Source organism: Ictidomys tridecemlineatus, chromosome 2 (assembly GCF_052094955.1).
Source record: "Ictidomys tridecemlineatus isolate mIctTri1 chromosome 2, mIctTri1.hap1, whole genome shotgun sequence".
Classification (NCBI taxonomy): Eukaryota; Metazoa; Chordata; class Mammalia; order Rodentia; family Sciuridae; genus Ictidomys; species Ictidomys tridecemlineatus.
This window is the reverse complement of record NC_135478.1, coordinates 211,436,499-211,453,695: the sequence shown is the minus strand read 5'-3', so window position 1 is coordinate 211,453,695 and position 17,197 is coordinate 211,436,499. Positions and strand designations below refer to the sequence as shown.

Here is a 17,197-nt window from a genome sequence, read left to right as displayed (position 1 = left end):
GGGTCTCACTAAGTTGCTTAGGGCTTTGCTAAATTGCTGAGACTGGCTTTGAACTTATGATCTTCCTGCCTCAGCATCCTAAGTCGCTGGAATTACAGACCTGAGCCACCATGCCCTGCAGGTGAATCATTTTCAAAAGACATTAACTCTTTGAATTTGGACACAGGAGGTTCAACTAGCAGAGCAGCCTCTATGTTGGGAGGGATCTCATGGAGGAAGACTTGGAAAAAATGATAATTCAAATTTAGATTGTATTATTTGGGGAAAAATAGCATGAAAATTCTCCACTAGCAAAATTTTTGCAAAAGTCAATTGGAAAAATATCTGGGCTAGTATATTTTGTGTAAATTTCTCCTGAGGGGGGGCACTTTTTAAGAAGGCACCAAATGGAAAATCACCAGAATGGAGTTTAGAGAGGTCTGGTTCCTGAGTCATTACTGCACATTTGTAGTTTCCAATCTTGCATAATTAGAGGAAAGATTAGAGAATGACAGAGTAGAAGGTAGGGGTGAAATAGAGCATTTTAGAGAGAGGTTGTTGGAAAGAAACCAAAATTATCTTCAAGATGCTTGGAGCAACTTCCCTTTGATTATCTTGGGAAAATAATGTTTTTCTACCTGACATATCGAGCTCATTAATATGTTATTTAGTGCCTCCTAATTTGGAATACTTGAAGTCACAATACTACAGTTAACTTTTTCTTCTGTGGGTTTCTGCCTTTTTTTCTAGAGTTTGGCCAAGTATTGGAAGTTGCCCCTTCAATAGTCTTACTTTTCAAAGACTGAATGGAATTAGTCTTACTGGATGGGGAGTCATATTACAAAGTCTTCTGTGTGTTCTGGATGAAGCTTATCAAGATTTCCCAACTTCAAGTGTTGCTAGCTTTGCTAGCAAGATTGCTGAACCACATCCAATGTGGACAGACATGTAGTACCTCAAGTGAGTTGCAAAGATGTCTCTAGTAGGCTACTCACAGGCTAGGCAAACCCAATTTCATGAAGGTATTCTGCAAAATAATGACTACAAGCCATTTCTCTGATATGCCTCTTCGTTTAAGAATAAAGTGTGCTAAACTACACCGTAGTGGTACAAATTAAGGATCAACCATTTTTTCAAATTTCCAAAATGCATCACACTGATATTGGACAGTAGATGCCTTCATTTGGGCTCTTAAACCAAAACTTCTTTCCAGTCTATTTATAGGATGCCTGTTACTTTAGTTGGCTTCTTTCCCACAGCACTTGGAGAGGACTCTTTTGCCACGTGGGGCATCAGCGAGCGGTGGAGAAAGAATTCTTTTTCGCTAGGACCTAGCGGGAGCAGCAACCGTCCAGAAGCGACCAATCAGAAGGCGCATTCGTGGGGCCACGGACCAATTGCAGGCGCCCTTTCTGCAGAACACAAGGCCTATTTAAAGACGCGCACCGGCGCCACTGCCGCACGGTTAAGGGCTGAGGTCTCTAACGCGCTGCAGCAATGGTCAGCCACGTCGAGCTCAATAACGGCGCCAAGATGCCCCTCCTGGGGCTGGGCACCTGGAAGGTAAGTGCTCTGGGTAGCGCGGTCCTCGCCGCTCGCTTTGTGCTCCGCGGGGACAAGGCAGGACTCTGAGCGCTTGCGCCGGGGACGCCCGGCTTGAGGTACCAGATTGGGATTGGCGGGCCCGGGGTCCTGCGTTCGGGGTTTGGGTGGAGTTGGGGAGCCGCATGCCGAGGCCGCCAGCGACTCGGGGTGGGCAGCTCTCCCGGTTGAGCGGGCGCCGCGCCTGGAAGCCCATTACCAGGGTCCGAGGCGAGGGGGCTTCCCGGGGGGACGTTGGGAGCCGAGCGCGAATGAGGAAGCCGAGTTCCACCGCGCTCCCCCCAGCCCGGTGTGCCTCACGAGCCGAGTTCCCGACTCGCTTCCCTGTGACCCAGGAGGACCCTCTCGGGGATGAGCCTCGGGAGACCAGCCCCAGGCCGTAGATAATGAAATTAAGTGATGCGAGCCTCTCGCGGTCCCTGAAGGCGCAGCGCTGCGAGCTCAGCCCGCGCCGCCTCTCGCCTCGGGAGGACTCGGGGAGGACTCGGGCGGCGGGGCTGGGCGGAGAATCTGGGCTCCCCACTGCCGCGGCCCCCCACCGAGGACCCAGCGGGCGCCGGGCCGACGCTCTCCGGGAAACTCAGCACCGCGCCGGCGGACGAAAATGACTATAGGGCATGAAGTCTGATAGGACTTGGAAAAAACGATAATGTGACACGAAAACAGTAGTTTTAAAAATTATAGAGCTGGGCGCCGTGGCACACGCCTGTAATCCCAGCGATTCGGGAGGTTGAGGCAGGCGGATCGCAAGTTCAAGGCCAGCCTCTGCAATTTAGCAAGGCCCTAAGCAACTTAGTGACACCCTGGCTGGAAATAAAAATAAAAAGGGCTCATTGGTAAAGCATCCCTGAGTTGAATCGCTGGTAGCAAAACAAATACTACCACCACCACCCCTAATTTTTTTTTTTTAAACGTGGTAAGTAAAAACAGAGCAAGATGGTATCATGGGTGCTGAGGCAAAATTCAGTATTTTAAAGCCACTTGTAAGATAGCTTCAGAGTATTGCATATTACATTCCATTGCTGTTTTAAAGGAGTCTTGAATATGGGCCTGGGCATTAAATATTTACTCAACAGTCAAGGAAAGAAAAAACAAACTAGGAAAGATTGAGTGCAGACAGTTTGAAAAAGGACAGCAGTTGGGGTTACCTTCGCCTGCAGGTGAATAGAAAAGGGTCATAGATTTGCCTCCCACAGAAAGTGTTTCTTAGCCAAAATGATCAGTGTATATAATTTGTGTTTCTTTCCAAAAGTCCAGTGCCGACTCTGAGGGGATAATTGGATTATAATCATGATACCAAGTTAAATGCCATCTGTTGGGATGAATGTGAAAGATTCTTCTTTCTTGGCTGCAGCAAACACAGCTGTATTGTGATGCACAGGATGTACATGTGCTATTGCAGTAAAAGTTTCACAAATAGTGCTTAACTTACTTTGTGGGATGCATTCTGATATTTTTCTATTCATTTTCTTTGAAAACTATGATCATAACTTTAGAAATTAATTTCATGACCCATCATTTGAAAATCAATATTACTCAAGGACAAATAAGGACTGGAATTAAGTATGTAACAGCCCTGAAAAGCTGTGTATTTGTTTGAATAACATTACAAAATCTATTTAGATCATTTGTTATGGCTGAGAACTAGGATAGTGTCTGCCTTATCCACTGGTGTTTCTAGCACTTCTCAAAGTGCTCATAGTAGGTTTCCAAAAGTTCTGTATTGGATTATGAAGAAGTAAAATCACTCAGAGATAGCTATGTAGTGAAAATGCTCACTTGTATTTCTGGGATGAGATGAAATTGGTGTAGAATTGAATGGATAGGGACAGGGTTGGGGTGTGGAAGTGAAATAAATGGCTATGTGTGGGCTCAGAATAGATTTCCTTTCTAAAAAAAAAAAACATTTTAATAACATAATTTGTTTTCCCTGCATGTATACATATTCCTTCACAGATGGTTGACAAAAGATGTGGTTATTTGCTTGTCATAGTGAACTGGAGGAGACTACATGTGGATGCAGTTGTTATTCTATTGGAACTTTCCATGTCAATGGCTGTGTTGTACCCTGCAGACTGACAACAGGGCTCTAGAAGGCTCTGGTCTACCATTCCATTAAAGGTCCTCAAACTTGCTTCTCTTCACATGAGGGGACCTTCACTGCCCCAGACCCCATGAGGCATAGATGCGCTTTCTTTCTGGCAGTTTACGTTCCTTGTGGAACGTGGTATTGTATTACCAGGAATTAAGACAGAGCTGATCTCTGACATAGGCCAGTGTCCTATTACTGATAATGTTTTTGACCTAGTTGGAAATTGTTGGTTGGTAGGATGTGGTCACAACTTCCACACATAGGATAGGAAGGAATGCTCCTAGGAGTAGAGGTACAACTGTGTTCTCAGTCTTTTTCTCATTATTACTCCCTGTCCCTTCTACTTAGGAGCTGTTTGAGACATTTTTTTCCTTACTTGCCCCCCCCCCCAATAAAATTTTGATATCACAGATAATACTATATATCTGTTTTTTGGTTTTTTTTTTTTTGAGGGGGAAGTCACAAGCCATCCTATTAGCTGTGTTGCTATTATTGTTATTATTTTGGCTTTTCCAAACCAATTTTTGTGTCTCTGGGAGCAATAGAACTCCCTTCAAGAATGCATGAGGTAGCTGGACTTGTTGGCACATGCCTATAATCCCATTGGCTGGGGAGACTGAGACAGGAAGATCATGAGTTCAAAGCCAGCAATTTAGCAAGGCCCTACTCATCGAGACCCTGATGTGGCTCAGTGCTTAAGTGCCCCTGGGTGCAGTCCCTGGTACCAAAAAAAGAAAGAATGCATGAGGAAGAAGAAAATATGCCAAGGAAGATCTCATGCCATTTTCCCCAAGTGGGGCAAGCTTGTGATGATGGCCCAAGATCCTGGGGTAGGGAGCTATACTATGGGCATTGGAGTTGACATGGGAGCTCAGTTTACTTTTTACCTGCCAGGCTCTCTGCAGGCCTCCATCTCTCTTCAAAATCAAAGATTCTTAATTATTTTTATAATACTTGGAATTGAACCCAAGTGCTTTGCCACTGAACTACATATATTTCAGTTAGTCCTGTTCCTACAGGGCTGGTGCTGGCACATCCATATTTTACCCAAGTTCGAGATACCAGTGTTTTAAAATTCAGAACAGAGTTTATTACGGCAGAATGAGAGGAAATGAGTCTCAGTTGTCGTTGCGATGTTAAACATGGTTATGAACTTTGACGTAAAATATTGGCCAGATTGATTGTGTTTTCATTGTGATAAATCAGTGGAACGTTTACATTATTAAGCTGTAATATGAATTTGGACCATAAAGGCCAAGTGAGGTTGGTTTTTCTGTGTCAAACAATGAAAGTTGCATTTTCTGTTGACTGTGGGTAGTACATGAAAGGTGGCACTTTGTAATCATTCTCTGGATTTTCCCTGATGCTTATTTTGTCAGAGTCTTGTGAGGGTGGCAGATTTTAAGCCTTATTTATACAAAACTGCCCTGTCTGGTGAAGGGTCAGGAAGCAGTAGCTCCTTTTTGATCTCTCAGTCTTATCTCTCCTTGTCTTTTTTCTTCCCCCTGTCCTTATCTTTCTATAAAAATATCACACAGACTTACCTTTTTTTTTTTCCAGTTTTGTGTCAATTGTCTGGCATCCTTGATTATCCTAGTTTTTGGTTCCAAAGAACAGAAAAACCAATTTAATCTTAAGCTCAAAACAAAAAAGATATATGTTTGGGGTGGGAAATCTTTGACCTCCCAAATGACAGTTGCTGGCATCAGGTGTTGGGGATTTGGGTTATAAATGATGTCACCAAGGCTTTGGTTTCTCAGCTTCATTTCTCCAGCAGCTGCACGTGCACATTTTCTAGCAAGTCACTCCAGCAGAACAAGAACTTGTCTTAGCAATTCATCCCAAATCCACAGGGGGTATCTCATGGCCTGGCTTTGGTCATGCCCCTGTACCAGTTGCTGTGGCAGATGGTGTGTGGCTAGGTTGGGCCTGTGCCATGTGCCCACCCTTCTGTCCAGGGTTGGGGGTTACAGGGTGCTAGGTAGCCCCACTATGTGGCATGCAGAAGCAGCTCCTTAGAAGAATCAATCAGGGTGTCCTAAAGCCTAAAGAAAGTTAAGGATATGCCAGGCAGATGGTAGCCCCAACCCACCAAGTCCCCTTTCTTGGGAAGGGGTGTTCTCTGCTCTGCCCTCACTACCCACTTCATTCATCCTGTGTATAGGATTGGATGCCACAGAAAGCACATGGTAAAGTATTCTGGATATGCTGAGATTTTCTTCCCTTTATTGTTTCTTTACCACAAAGGGTGGGGAAGACTGCAGGTATGTGGTTCTCCTGGGAAACAGGAGATTGGCAGTTAATCTGAAGTTTTCTCTTAATTCACACCTGAGGTTAGCTTTGCTGCCCCCCATGCCAGTCCCTTCCCTTGGTAGTAGTTAGTGGGTAGTGGGGATCACTGTTAATAGGCTCTGATAATGGACCTGTTCTGCTGGTCTGCATTCTTCCCCCAGGCTGTTCACCAGAGCTCCTGTCAAAACAGCAAATGTCGGCAACTCCTGATGGCCCTGGAGAGTTTTTCTTTCCATTTGTTTCTACCCAGCTCTCCAAAGGAATGTGCCCCATTCATTCAACAGTTCGTTGCACACATTTTTCTTGTTCAGCTCTCTGATCTAAGCAGGGGTGGTGAGGAGATATGGGGTAGGTGTCTGCACTCTGGGTGCTAGTGAAGCTCAGTGGCTATGCAGGCACTCCTCCTCCTTAGCCAGGCTTCCTGTTTACTGCTCAGAGGTTTTGCAGTGCTGACCCCAGCAAATGGTGATCATTCATGGTTCCATCTCCCTTCCCCTTCATGATATTTCTATCTAGCAATACCTCTGAGGGGACACCTCCCCATCTGTCATCATTGTCTTTAAGACAGAGTCTTGGTAAGTTGTTCAGGGCTAAGTTGCTGAGGCTGGTTTTGAACTCACCATCCTCCTGCCTCAGCCTCCCGAGCTGCCGGGATTATAGGTGTGCACCACTGAGCCTGGCTCAAGCTTCATTTTTTAAATGTAGCTTCCTGACTATGCTTGCACTTTCAACACTTTTATGATAGTTTCTGTTTCTCAATAGGGAAGGCATGTTTAGCACATGTGGAACCACCATAGTCCTTGTTGACATGTTTTTTTTCATTTTAAGCAATTTCATAAGAACTTTGGGTCACACATACCACATCCAGATTTTGGTGCTTTCTGGACCTTTTTGTTATAAAAGCAAACCCTTTCTTTATTACCAGGGGGGCAGATCAGCCGAGTTTTGTTAGAGGCTGTGTTGTAAAAAAGCCTATTGATGGTACGTCAAACACTGGACCATTCTGAGTGCCTCTATTCACTGTCCCCAGAAGAGAGCTGTCTTCACCTTTTTAAAGCAGGTTCTCATACATTGAGAATTGACTCACAGGCTTTTGAATCAGCATCATTTGCATCCTTGACTGGTGGTAATTTACCAGTTCTGCTTAAAATTGAGTGATTGTCAATATCTGAATCTGTGTGTGAATGGATAAAGCAAAGGGCAGGGCATTTTCTGGTTGAAATTAGGAACAAATGGGAATTAAGGTAATTAAGGTACATAGTACAGCTGTTGTAAGCATTTTGAGCTGTTTGAAGGAAATAGTTCTATTATTTAGGGCTCATGAAGTGAGGGATTTTTTTTTTTTTGAAGAGAGAATTTTTTAATATTTTTAGTTTTCGGTGGACACAACATCTTCATTTTATGAGGTGCTGAGGATCGAACCCAGCACCCCGTGCATGCCAGGCGAACGCGCTACCGCTTGAGCCACATCCCCAGCCCCGTGAGGGATTTTTTAATGCAGTGTTTGGTCAGTGAATGTAAAGAAGCAGGAAATGAGATGACTTCACATCTTTTAAAAGTGGTTTATGGAGCTGGTGAGTGGCTGTCAGGTTATGGAAAATGGCATATCACCTTGGCTCCCCATGTCAGGGACTGCCAGTGCAGAACCCTGCTTAAGAAGCATGCCCTAGGGAGCACTGGGGTTGTGCCTCAGTGGTAGAGAGTGCTTGCCTAGCATGTGTGAGGCACCGGGTTGGATTCTCAGCACCATATGTAAATAAATGAATAAATTAAAGGTACATCAATGTCTTAATTTTTTTTTTTTTTAAATAAGCATACCCTAGCTAGCCTGGGTCAAACCTCAAACCAGGACCGTCCTCCAAGACCAGCACACTGCACTGCTTCCTTGGCTTTATGCAAACTCTGTATTGTGTTTTGTTTTTAAACCCCTGGTTTATGTTCCTTTTCCTTTCAGTCATCTCCAGGCCAGGTGACTGAGGCTGTGAAGGTAGCGATTGATCTTGGGTACCGCCATATCGACTGTGCTCAAGTGTACCAGAATGAGAAGGAGGTGGGCGTGGCCCTTCAGGAGAAGCTAAAGGAGCAGGTGGTGAAGCGCCAAGATCTCTTCATCGTCAGCAAGGTACTGTTCTGTTGGATGCTTGGAGGCTCTCCTTCACTTACCCATGGTGGCTCAGCTTAGGAGCCAGAGCCATACTCTTTATACAATGACCATAAACCCCAGGGCAGGCGATTTTTCCAGGTCTGTTTTCAGGTCTGGTTACTCATGCCCACAGAGGGCTCCATAGCTTGCCTGCCTCTTTCTATTGGATGGTCATTCCCCCAGACTGATGGGTGAGAGCTCCATGTTAATGAGGTTGAGGTTGAGGTTGTGGTTTGGCTCTCCTTTTTCAGGGAGTTAACCTTCAAGGATGGAACTTGCCTCCCCTCTGCAGATTAGCTCTCCACTGCTGGCCTGTGTTTTTAACCTGGAGGTTGTGGGTGTACAAAGGACCCAGGGTGGACAACAGCCCTGAGAACTCATCTTTAGTATCTAGGGCTGGCTGGCTGGCTTGTCCTATTTTATGCTTTCTGTTTGATCCTTGTGAGGTTTCCTTGACCTGGACATCCTACCTTCCTTGGGAAAGATGTGTGAATTGGAAACTCCCTCAAACCATTCCTGTGTTGAATTGGCTGGGTTGTGGGAGAGGAGTGTGAGCCTTCTTGGAGCTGTCTGGCTTCTGGCCAGGAAATAGCCTTATGCATGGCGGTGGTAAGATGTCTCTCACTGGCTTCAGCTGTGGTGCACGTTCCATGACAAAAGCCTGGTGAAAGGAGCCTTCCAGAAGACCCTTAGTGACCTGCAGCTGGACTACCTGGACCTCTACCTGATTCACTGGCCAACGGGCTTTAAGGTATGGCACATGAAGCTCAGACTGAATCCTGTGGCTCAGTGCAACCTGTGACCTGTTTTGATCTCCTTTATTAGCACACTGTGTGTGCTAGACTCTCCCTGTCCCTGCTGCTTAAGGTGTGGCTTGCACACTAGCAGCAGTATATTACTTCTTTTACCTTCTTTCTAGCCCCTGGTTTGGTTTTCTACTTGGTCAGCCAGGTTGAAAGCATGTGAGTTTTACCCTGTAGCTGTTTTATTGCATGGTAATTTAGAGGATCTAAAGGGTTTGTACTAAAACTCCACTAGTTATAGTTATGATTTTTATCCTTCATTTTTTTATAATCAGCCAGTAAGGCTGTGCATGGTGACAGTTTTATAGGCTAGTGAGCTAGCCAGGACTAGCTGGGTCTCAGTGACTGAGGGTTGTCTGGATCTCCATCTGACAGACTTAGCTACAACGTGTTTGGTAGAAGTAGTACCTGGAGCTATTAGGGGTCATCTGCCTGTTTCCTTTTTACACTGGCTACCAAATGTGCCTCTTACCATCTTCCACAGTCTTAGACAATTAGAATAATTTTCCTATACACAGCTTCCTAGCAGGTCTATGAAGGGCTATAATTGATAGTTTTGTGTGTCTGTTTTCAATTGTAATGACAGCATGGTGAAGAGTATTTTCCGTTGGATGCGGCAGGCAGCGTGATTCCCAGTGACACTGATTTTTTGGACACCTGGACGGTAAGATGGTCCCCAGTGGAACTTTATCCTTCATTGCAGGTTTCCTGTCCTTGTGTATGGCAAGTGCTCTGTCATTATTTATGTTGCATTTGTTATTTTATCACCATGTTTATTCCTATCCCACAAAAGCCAGGCTGGCTTTCATCTTGCTGTCTCTTCACTTATAAAAGATGTAATTAACTGACACTGAATAGTGAGAGTAGGATCTGTTAAACTGCCTGGTACAAAAGTTGCTTCTGATCCTAGTCTTTTTTGGGTTTGTTTCAGCACTAAACATACTCTTTTTCTCTCTAGGCCATGGAAGAGCTGGTAGATGAAGGGCTGGTGAAAGCAATTGGCATCTCCAACTTTAATCATCTTCAGATCGAGAGGCTCTTAAGCAAACCTGGCTTGAAATATAAGCCAGCAGTTAACCAGGTAGACTTCCACTGGGGAAGATGGTATGGATGGCATCCTGTTTGACTATTTGATCCTGGCAGTTACTTCTGGTCTGCATCACCAAGGGAGTGGCTAAGAGGCAGATCCTGGATATTGGCAGAGCCCTGAGTTCTGATTTATCAAGATAGGCACATCTGGGAGTGAAGTTTGTGGGAAAGGGTTTGATGCGTATGATGATGTGGATCTGACACGTGAGCAGTGCATAGGCGGCGAGAGCCTCAGACCTGTGACAGTTGATAAATGGCTAAGGCCAGAGAAAGCCCTCAGGGCCTATGGCCATGGAACATGGTAACAAGATTACTGTTCTTAATGTCACAGACACTAGATGGGAAGTATAGAAAGTTGTTATGGCTCCTCTGGAAAGTAGGACATTTTCTGTGAGGCAAAGGAAATGACTTAGCAGGAGAAACTTTGCCTCACCTCATCTTATGTCATAGTATCATGTCATCTCTCCTATTTGCATTTGCAGATTGAGTGCCACCCATACCTAACTCAGGAGAAGTTGATCCAGTACTGCCATTCCAAAGGCATTGTGGTGACTGCCTATAGCCCCCTTGGCTCTCCTGACAGGCCCTGGTGAGTTTTCTATGAGGTCATGTTTTCTTTCACTTGGTGGAAGTTAGGCTAGAAAGAAAAATTGAACATCAAGGAAAATGCTTCTGGAATGATGAGCAGCCACAGCCTCAGGTTTCCTGGGAGGTTAGAATTTCAGCAGCAAGGTGATTGCACTTTTCCCAAAGGGTTCATGATCCGTGACTCGGCTTCAGACCAGGAGACTCCTGGCCACTCTGTCTGAGCTCTATAGGAGGGTTAGGGTCAGAGTCACCGGCTGCCTCAAATAGCAGTGATTGATGGTTGTTGACCTGAACCATCTTTCTGCTCCAGGGCCAAGCCTGAGGACCCTTCCCTCCTGGAGGATCCCAGGATCAAGGCGATTGCAGACAAGTACAATAAAACAACAGCCCAGGTATAGTCATTTCCAGACACTCCTGACTGTCCTCAGAACTCCCTGCTTTTTAGGTGATACTGTTAGCCAGGCAAGAGAGGGGACTAAGCATCAAGCCCTCCCTGAAAGTGTGGTTTAGGATCCTGGAGTGTGAGTAGGGAGAGCCCTGAGGCAGATTGGTTCATCAGAAGAGGCTGCCATGCTATCTTAGAATAATAGTACAACCGCCACTATCTTTGCAAACTGCTCCAGGATCAGCATAGTTCTTTTACTGATTTTCGTGGAAGCTTGTCTCTGTAGATGAGAGAGCTCTGACTACCAACCATGCATAGTGTGCATTCCTAGGCAATAAGTGGTCCCCCTGTGGCCTCCTATTTTACCTGGAGACATTAAAAGAAGGACTCAGGTCAGATCTGCATCTGAATGCAACCCCTGTGCATCAGGTGTAATGTGGACATCTTTGAACCCCTCTTCTCACCTGTGCAATTCCAGCATTCGTGTCTGTTTTGGGTTGTGTATGTACGATCAGGGGAGATGATGATGCAGAGTGCCTGGCACATGTATACAGTCAGCACCTCTGACTCCACAGGTGCTGATCCGATTCCCCATGCAGAGGAAGTTGGTGGTGATCCCCAAGTCTGTGACACCTGCACGGATTGCGGAGAACTTTCAGGTAAGATCCCAACTGGTCAACCAGGCTTTCCTTAGTAGAGAACGGGGCAGAGTCTCTTTACAGGGACCTTCATCCTGTCTTTGTATATAGTCTTATCTGTGGGATCCCCACCTCAGGCCAGTGGGCCAACCTTAGTAAGCTATGGTGAGAAAACCATGATTTAAGACTATGACCCCTGTTGGTTGAGTCCCCTGTGCTGGGTCTTGTGCTTCAATAGCCCCACACTGGACACCCAAATACACATCTTTGCTGAAGTTCCTCAAGGACGTCTGGTGTTTGCCCTGAGAAAATGTCACTCAAGCAATACTGCCTAGGTTTGCACGGGAACTCCATTAGTTATCAGCTGTATGACCTTAAGCAAGTTACTTAACTGTGTTGTGTCTCAGTTTTTCCATCTGTAAAATAATACCTAGTTTTAGGGTCATTGTGAATATTAGATAAGCTGATGCACAGAGCCCTTCACACAATGCTTGGGAACATAGAAAGAACTCAGGAGGGCTGGAGTCATAGCTCAGTGGAAGAGCGCTTGCCTTGCACGTGTGAGGCACCGGGTTGGATCCTCAGCACCATATAAAAATAAACAAATAAAAATAAAGTTATTGTGTCTATCTACAACTAAGAAAAATATTTTAAAAAAAGAAGAACTCAGGAAACGTTATTGTGCTAAGTCCATGAACTGCAAAGGCCCCTGCCAGCCACTCACATTCATTCTGTAAAGAGCCCATATCATGGGCAGAGCACAGTATCTGTCACAGTACCAGGAGTCTGGGCATTCACATTGCCCTGGAGAGCAGCTCAGGCTGCCTGGCATCACCTCCCTCTTGTACTGGGGAGGGGGCCAGGAGGGAGAAGAGGGTGGTCATGATGGTCACTGAGCCTCTTTCCTCTCTGAGCCAAGCAGCTCTGCCAGGGGCACCCCATGCTCACCTGAGGTCTTGTTCAGAGCATGGCACAGGCATGGGTGTGAAGCTCTCCAGTAGCCAGCCCCAGTAGACCCCCTGCAGGCTCCACCAGGCTCGGGATGGCCCTTATTTCACAGCAAGCACTAATTTTGCTTGGTCCTGCTGGCTAGAGTCTGTAGCCTTAACACATACCACTTATCACAAAGGAGACTGGGGGGAGGGTGAGCTCTGGGAGGGAGGGGAGCTTATTGTTTTATAGAGGAAGTAGTTTTCTTCATCTGTGTAGGTGTTTTAACTACAGAAAATAAAGTAATAAAACAGTGGGAAAGCCATATCCTACTAGAGATGGAGCCTTAATTTCACATTTTATTAAAGTATTATAAAACAAAAATATATAAATGACAATCTCAAAATTTTAACCAGATTATTTTATTTTTGCATCTTACTGTGTATTCTTTGCACATTTTTCCATAGTTGTAATCACAGAGTATATAGCAGACCCTTGTTTTGCACATTCTGTGATCATCAGAAGCTAAGCAAACCACCCTCACTTCTGTGTCTGTGTCCTAGCCCTCTGGGTCTCACCTAGCACTGCTGTGGACCCATTGGCTTGCCTGCCTACACCACACAGGCTGAGTTCTTCCATGCAGTCTGTTTTCTTCACACAAGTGGTTCTTTTCTTCACAGTCTACCCTGTCAAAACTTCCATGTCGTCTTAGGCCATCTTAAATACTACTCTCTGGCCACGTCCTTCAGTGTCCCAGCTAGAAGCCATTCCTAATGTCTCTGAGCTCCCCCAAGAACTTTGTTTTGTGTCTTAATAGTGTGATTACTGAATTACTCCTTGAATTACAACTGTTGAGATGCTTCCATTCTCTGCTTCGTGGTGATTGAAGGCAAGGACACATCTTACCCATTATTATATTCTTCCCCTGGTGCTTTTCATAGGAGAAGTGTGCAAAAGTATTTTTGAAACAAAATACATAGAATGAAAAGTGTCGGTTTTCTTAGAAGTTCTGAAAGAGAAGGACTGTTTCAGATCTAGCAAAAAAATGTACTTTTCTCTGAAGAGTAATAAATGTACTAACTGTTCTCTCAGTTTACCTTACTGCCTTCCTCACTCAAGGTAATAGAAGTCTTCCCATCCATGTCCTACATTATTGTTTGATTCTTATTTTATTTTATTTTTTGGTACTGGGGATTGAACTGAGGGGTGCTTAACCACTGAACCACATCTCCAGTCCTTTTTCTTTTTTATTTTGAGACAGGGTCTCACTGAGTTGAAGAGGCCTCACTAAGTTGCTGAGGCTGACCACAAACTTGTAATCCTCTTGCCATAGTCTTCCAAGCTCTGGAATAGGCATGTGCCATCAGGTCCAGCTCTGATTTTTTTTTTTTTTTTTTTTTTTTTTTTTTTTTTTAAAGAGAGAGTGAGAGAGGAGAGAGAGAGAGAATTTTTAATATTTATTTTTTAGTTCTCGGCGGACACAACATCTTTGTTGGTATGTGGTGCTGAGGATCGAACCCGGGCCGCACGCATGCCAGGCGAGCGCGTTACTGCTTGAGCCACATCCCCAGCCCCCAGCTCTGATTTTTATTTGCAGAATTTGTTGATTTATTTTTGTTTAAGGTCTTTGACTTTGAACTGAGCAGTGAGGACATGACCATCTTACTCAGCTACAACAGGAACTGGAGGGTGTGTGCCTTGGTGAGGTGAGTGAATTCCCATGTGGTAACCAGTTCCCAGACCACCACGTGTTGTACAGCAGGGTAACCCCTGCAGGCCCCAGTGGGCCAGGCTTTCTTATCACAGCCCTTCTTTCTGTTGCACATTACTATGCTTTCTTATCCACAGGCAGTAGGAAGCGTTTACACTTGTATCAGTCAAACTGTACAAAACCTTGGCCAAGAGACATCTGCTCTCCTCCTGTTGCCCAAGGACATTGTCACCCAACTGAAAGAAAAAATGCATATTTGGGCATTTATTTAGTTTGCAAATCTTTGTGAATTTGCATGTGGCTTTCTTGATGACCCTAGTAAGAGACCCTGGAGTCAGGCTCAAGTCTATCCCAGCTCTGATGTGAAAAAGCTGCCCATGACTCTTGAGAAAACCAGTTGTACCTTCTCTGTATGAGTGAATATAAGGGGTACCTATGCTCCCTCTGACATGGGGTTTGGACTGTACAGGAGAGCACAGTAAGGTGGGGTTTGGGGTTTTTTTTTTTTTTTCTTTTCCTGCCATTTCAGTGACAAAGCTTAAAACTCACGCTCTGCTTTTAAGAAGTAGCTTCTCTTTTGGCAGTGGAGACAGGCCTCTACCTTCTCACCACCCTTACTCCTATCTGAGCTGTTTCCCTTCTGTCTCGTTTAGTACTTCTCTGAAGCACAAATTAGACATTCACTAAGACAGAGTAGGGTACTTGTTTTCCCAACCTCTGCGCTGTCCCTCCAATTCAGAGTTCTCACCATGGTGACTGCAGCCACTGCCTCAGGCAGGTGTCCACCAACTGTAAATCCTGTGATTCAGGCATAAGCATGCTTGTTAGCATGTTGTTGTCACACAGGCCTCAGGTTCTAAATAAGAACCTCAACCAAGACTCTGTCTGATGTCCCTGTTTGTGTCCATGGCTCTTAACCTTTCAACATGAAAATCATTTTTGGATCTAGTGGTGGGAGTGAGGGGAATGTGAGTCATTGGCCAACTTGCATCCTTTTTGAACCTTTTCTTCCTCCCAGTGCTGACCTTGTGTTGAAGCTCTCTCAGGGCTGGCAAACCTCAGTGCTTTTCTATCTGGTCCCTTCACATCCTGATGCCTTCTCCCCACCCTCTAGGGCTATTCGAGAAACAGCTGTGTGGTTATCCTGTGTGCTAGGAATGTTGTGGACATGGTTTAGGGTTGGCGTGGGGAGGAAGAGCTGGCTCTGATGTTTGCAGGTCTTCCAGGAAGCTTTTCCTAATTGCCCACGTCCCAGACCTCTTGCTGGCACATACTGCCACACCAAGCCTGTATTGCTGGTGATGGTGTCATATTTCTTGAGTGTTTTTTTTTTTTTTAGGCAGGGTCTCAGTTGCTGAGGCTGGCTTTGAACTTGCTACCTCCTGCCTAGCCTCCTAAGTCACTGGGATTACAGGCGTGCACCACTGTACCCAGCTCTTGAGTGATTTTGAATGTGTAAATAGGAGTTATGTACTCCAAGCTCAGTGTGCCCTTCCTGGCTAGTCTTTTCAATGTTCTTGCCATTTCATCTCCCCAGTAAAAGCCGTTGACCCCATCAGTTGAATTATGAGCCTTGGCAACACACTGGTCCATCCTGCTCCTTCCCCCTTGTGTCCTGTAGCAGATAGTTCTCCAGGGATCTGCTTCAGTTTACTCCCACTGAGTGGTATCCTCCCTCTCCATGTCCTGCAAGCAATTACTGTCTCACTAACCCTTTGAGAGTCAGTCTCATTCAGCCTTTTCACACTTCTATTATTATCTCTTTGCTCTTTTCATCCTTGTATTGTTTAAGACATGAAGTTTTATTTGGTTCTCCCAGTTAGACTAAGTTTCTACTAGGAGGCAGGAATCAGGCCTGGCCATGCTGTATGTCCCAGGCCCAGTGCTGGGCATGTGGGGAGGACTGGATCTATCACAAGTGTGCTCCTTGATGACAGTCTGGTAGAGGAGACTGGAGCCTGGGCTACTTGTCCAAGCTGCAGATCCATTACCCGAACACTTAAAACTGGCTTGTTGCCAGCAAGATTTCTATATGTGCCCATAACGAGACATCTACCTCTTATGCTGGCAATTTGTCACAGTCATACCTTTTCCTTGAAAAACAAATGTGTTCTCTTTTCTTCTGACAGCTGTGCTAGCCACAAGGATTACCCCTTCCATGCAGAGTTTTGAAGCTGTGGATGCCAGCTCTTCCACAAGGTTGCACCTGTTCCTGCCTCATTTTTCCATGCAAGCTAGTGTGACTCCCTCAGCAATGGGCAACACTGTGGGTTGCTAGCTTGACACTGGGTGTGAAGAGCAGCCTCAGTAGATTAGATGTCTCTTCTAATCTTCTTTTGCCTTTCTTCTTGCTCATCTGGGAAAGTACAGCCTGAGAACACTTTTCTGACTAAAGAGAAGCAAAAGCTACAAATTTAAAATAGTGCCACTAACCATTGTGTTCTGGCTGCTTGGAACTGTAATCCTTTCAGCCAGACTTCTCTGCCTCAAATAAAAAGTCTTTTTGTGAATTTGATATTGTTCCATTTTGTTCTTGTTTTTTGAAACAATAAATCACTCTATCCCACTTTCAACCTTCATTCCCTGAATACACATAGAGCCAGCCAGTGACCCATATAGCAGGACTGAGGGCTTAGCTTCCTTCCAGTGGGAACCCTTTCCCCATGCTCTGCCGTTAAGCTTTAGGGCAGTGGGTCTCATCATGGCTGCATCCTGGTATCACCTGGTGAGCTTTGAAAGCAGGTAATGTCTATACCTTGCCCCTGGAATCTCGGTCTGGGTTATAGCCAAGGACATCAAGAGTTTTCAAGCACTTCAGGTGATTCTTACATGCAACCAGAGGTGAGAACCATAGCTTTGGGGCCAAGCCAGGACATACACTCATTTTTTAATTTCATGAGTTGTTTGATCCTCCTACTTGTGAAAGCCAAAGTCAGATGTTTACT

General features: G+C 45.3%; 1 protein-coding gene across 1 annotated transcript; it reads left to right on the top strand.

Moving 5' to 3' along the window:
• Positions 1-1,383: 1,383 nt before the first annotated feature.
• Akr1b1 (aldo-keto reductase family 1 member B) lies at positions 1,384-16,767 on the top strand. The gene is made up of 10 exons (XM_005331083.5): positions 1,384-1,542; positions 7,920-8,087; positions 8,743-8,859; positions 9,498-9,575; positions 9,870-9,992; positions 10,483-10,589; positions 10,899-10,980; positions 11,549-11,632; positions 14,165-14,247; positions 16,382-16,767. The coding sequence occupies exons 1-10, from the start codon at positions 1,477-1,479 to the stop codon at positions 16,422-16,424; spliced, it is 951 nt and encodes a 316-aa protein (XP_005331140.1). The 5' UTR covers positions 1,384-1,476; the 3' UTR covers positions 16,425-16,767.
• Positions 16,768-17,197: the final 430 nt, after the last annotated feature.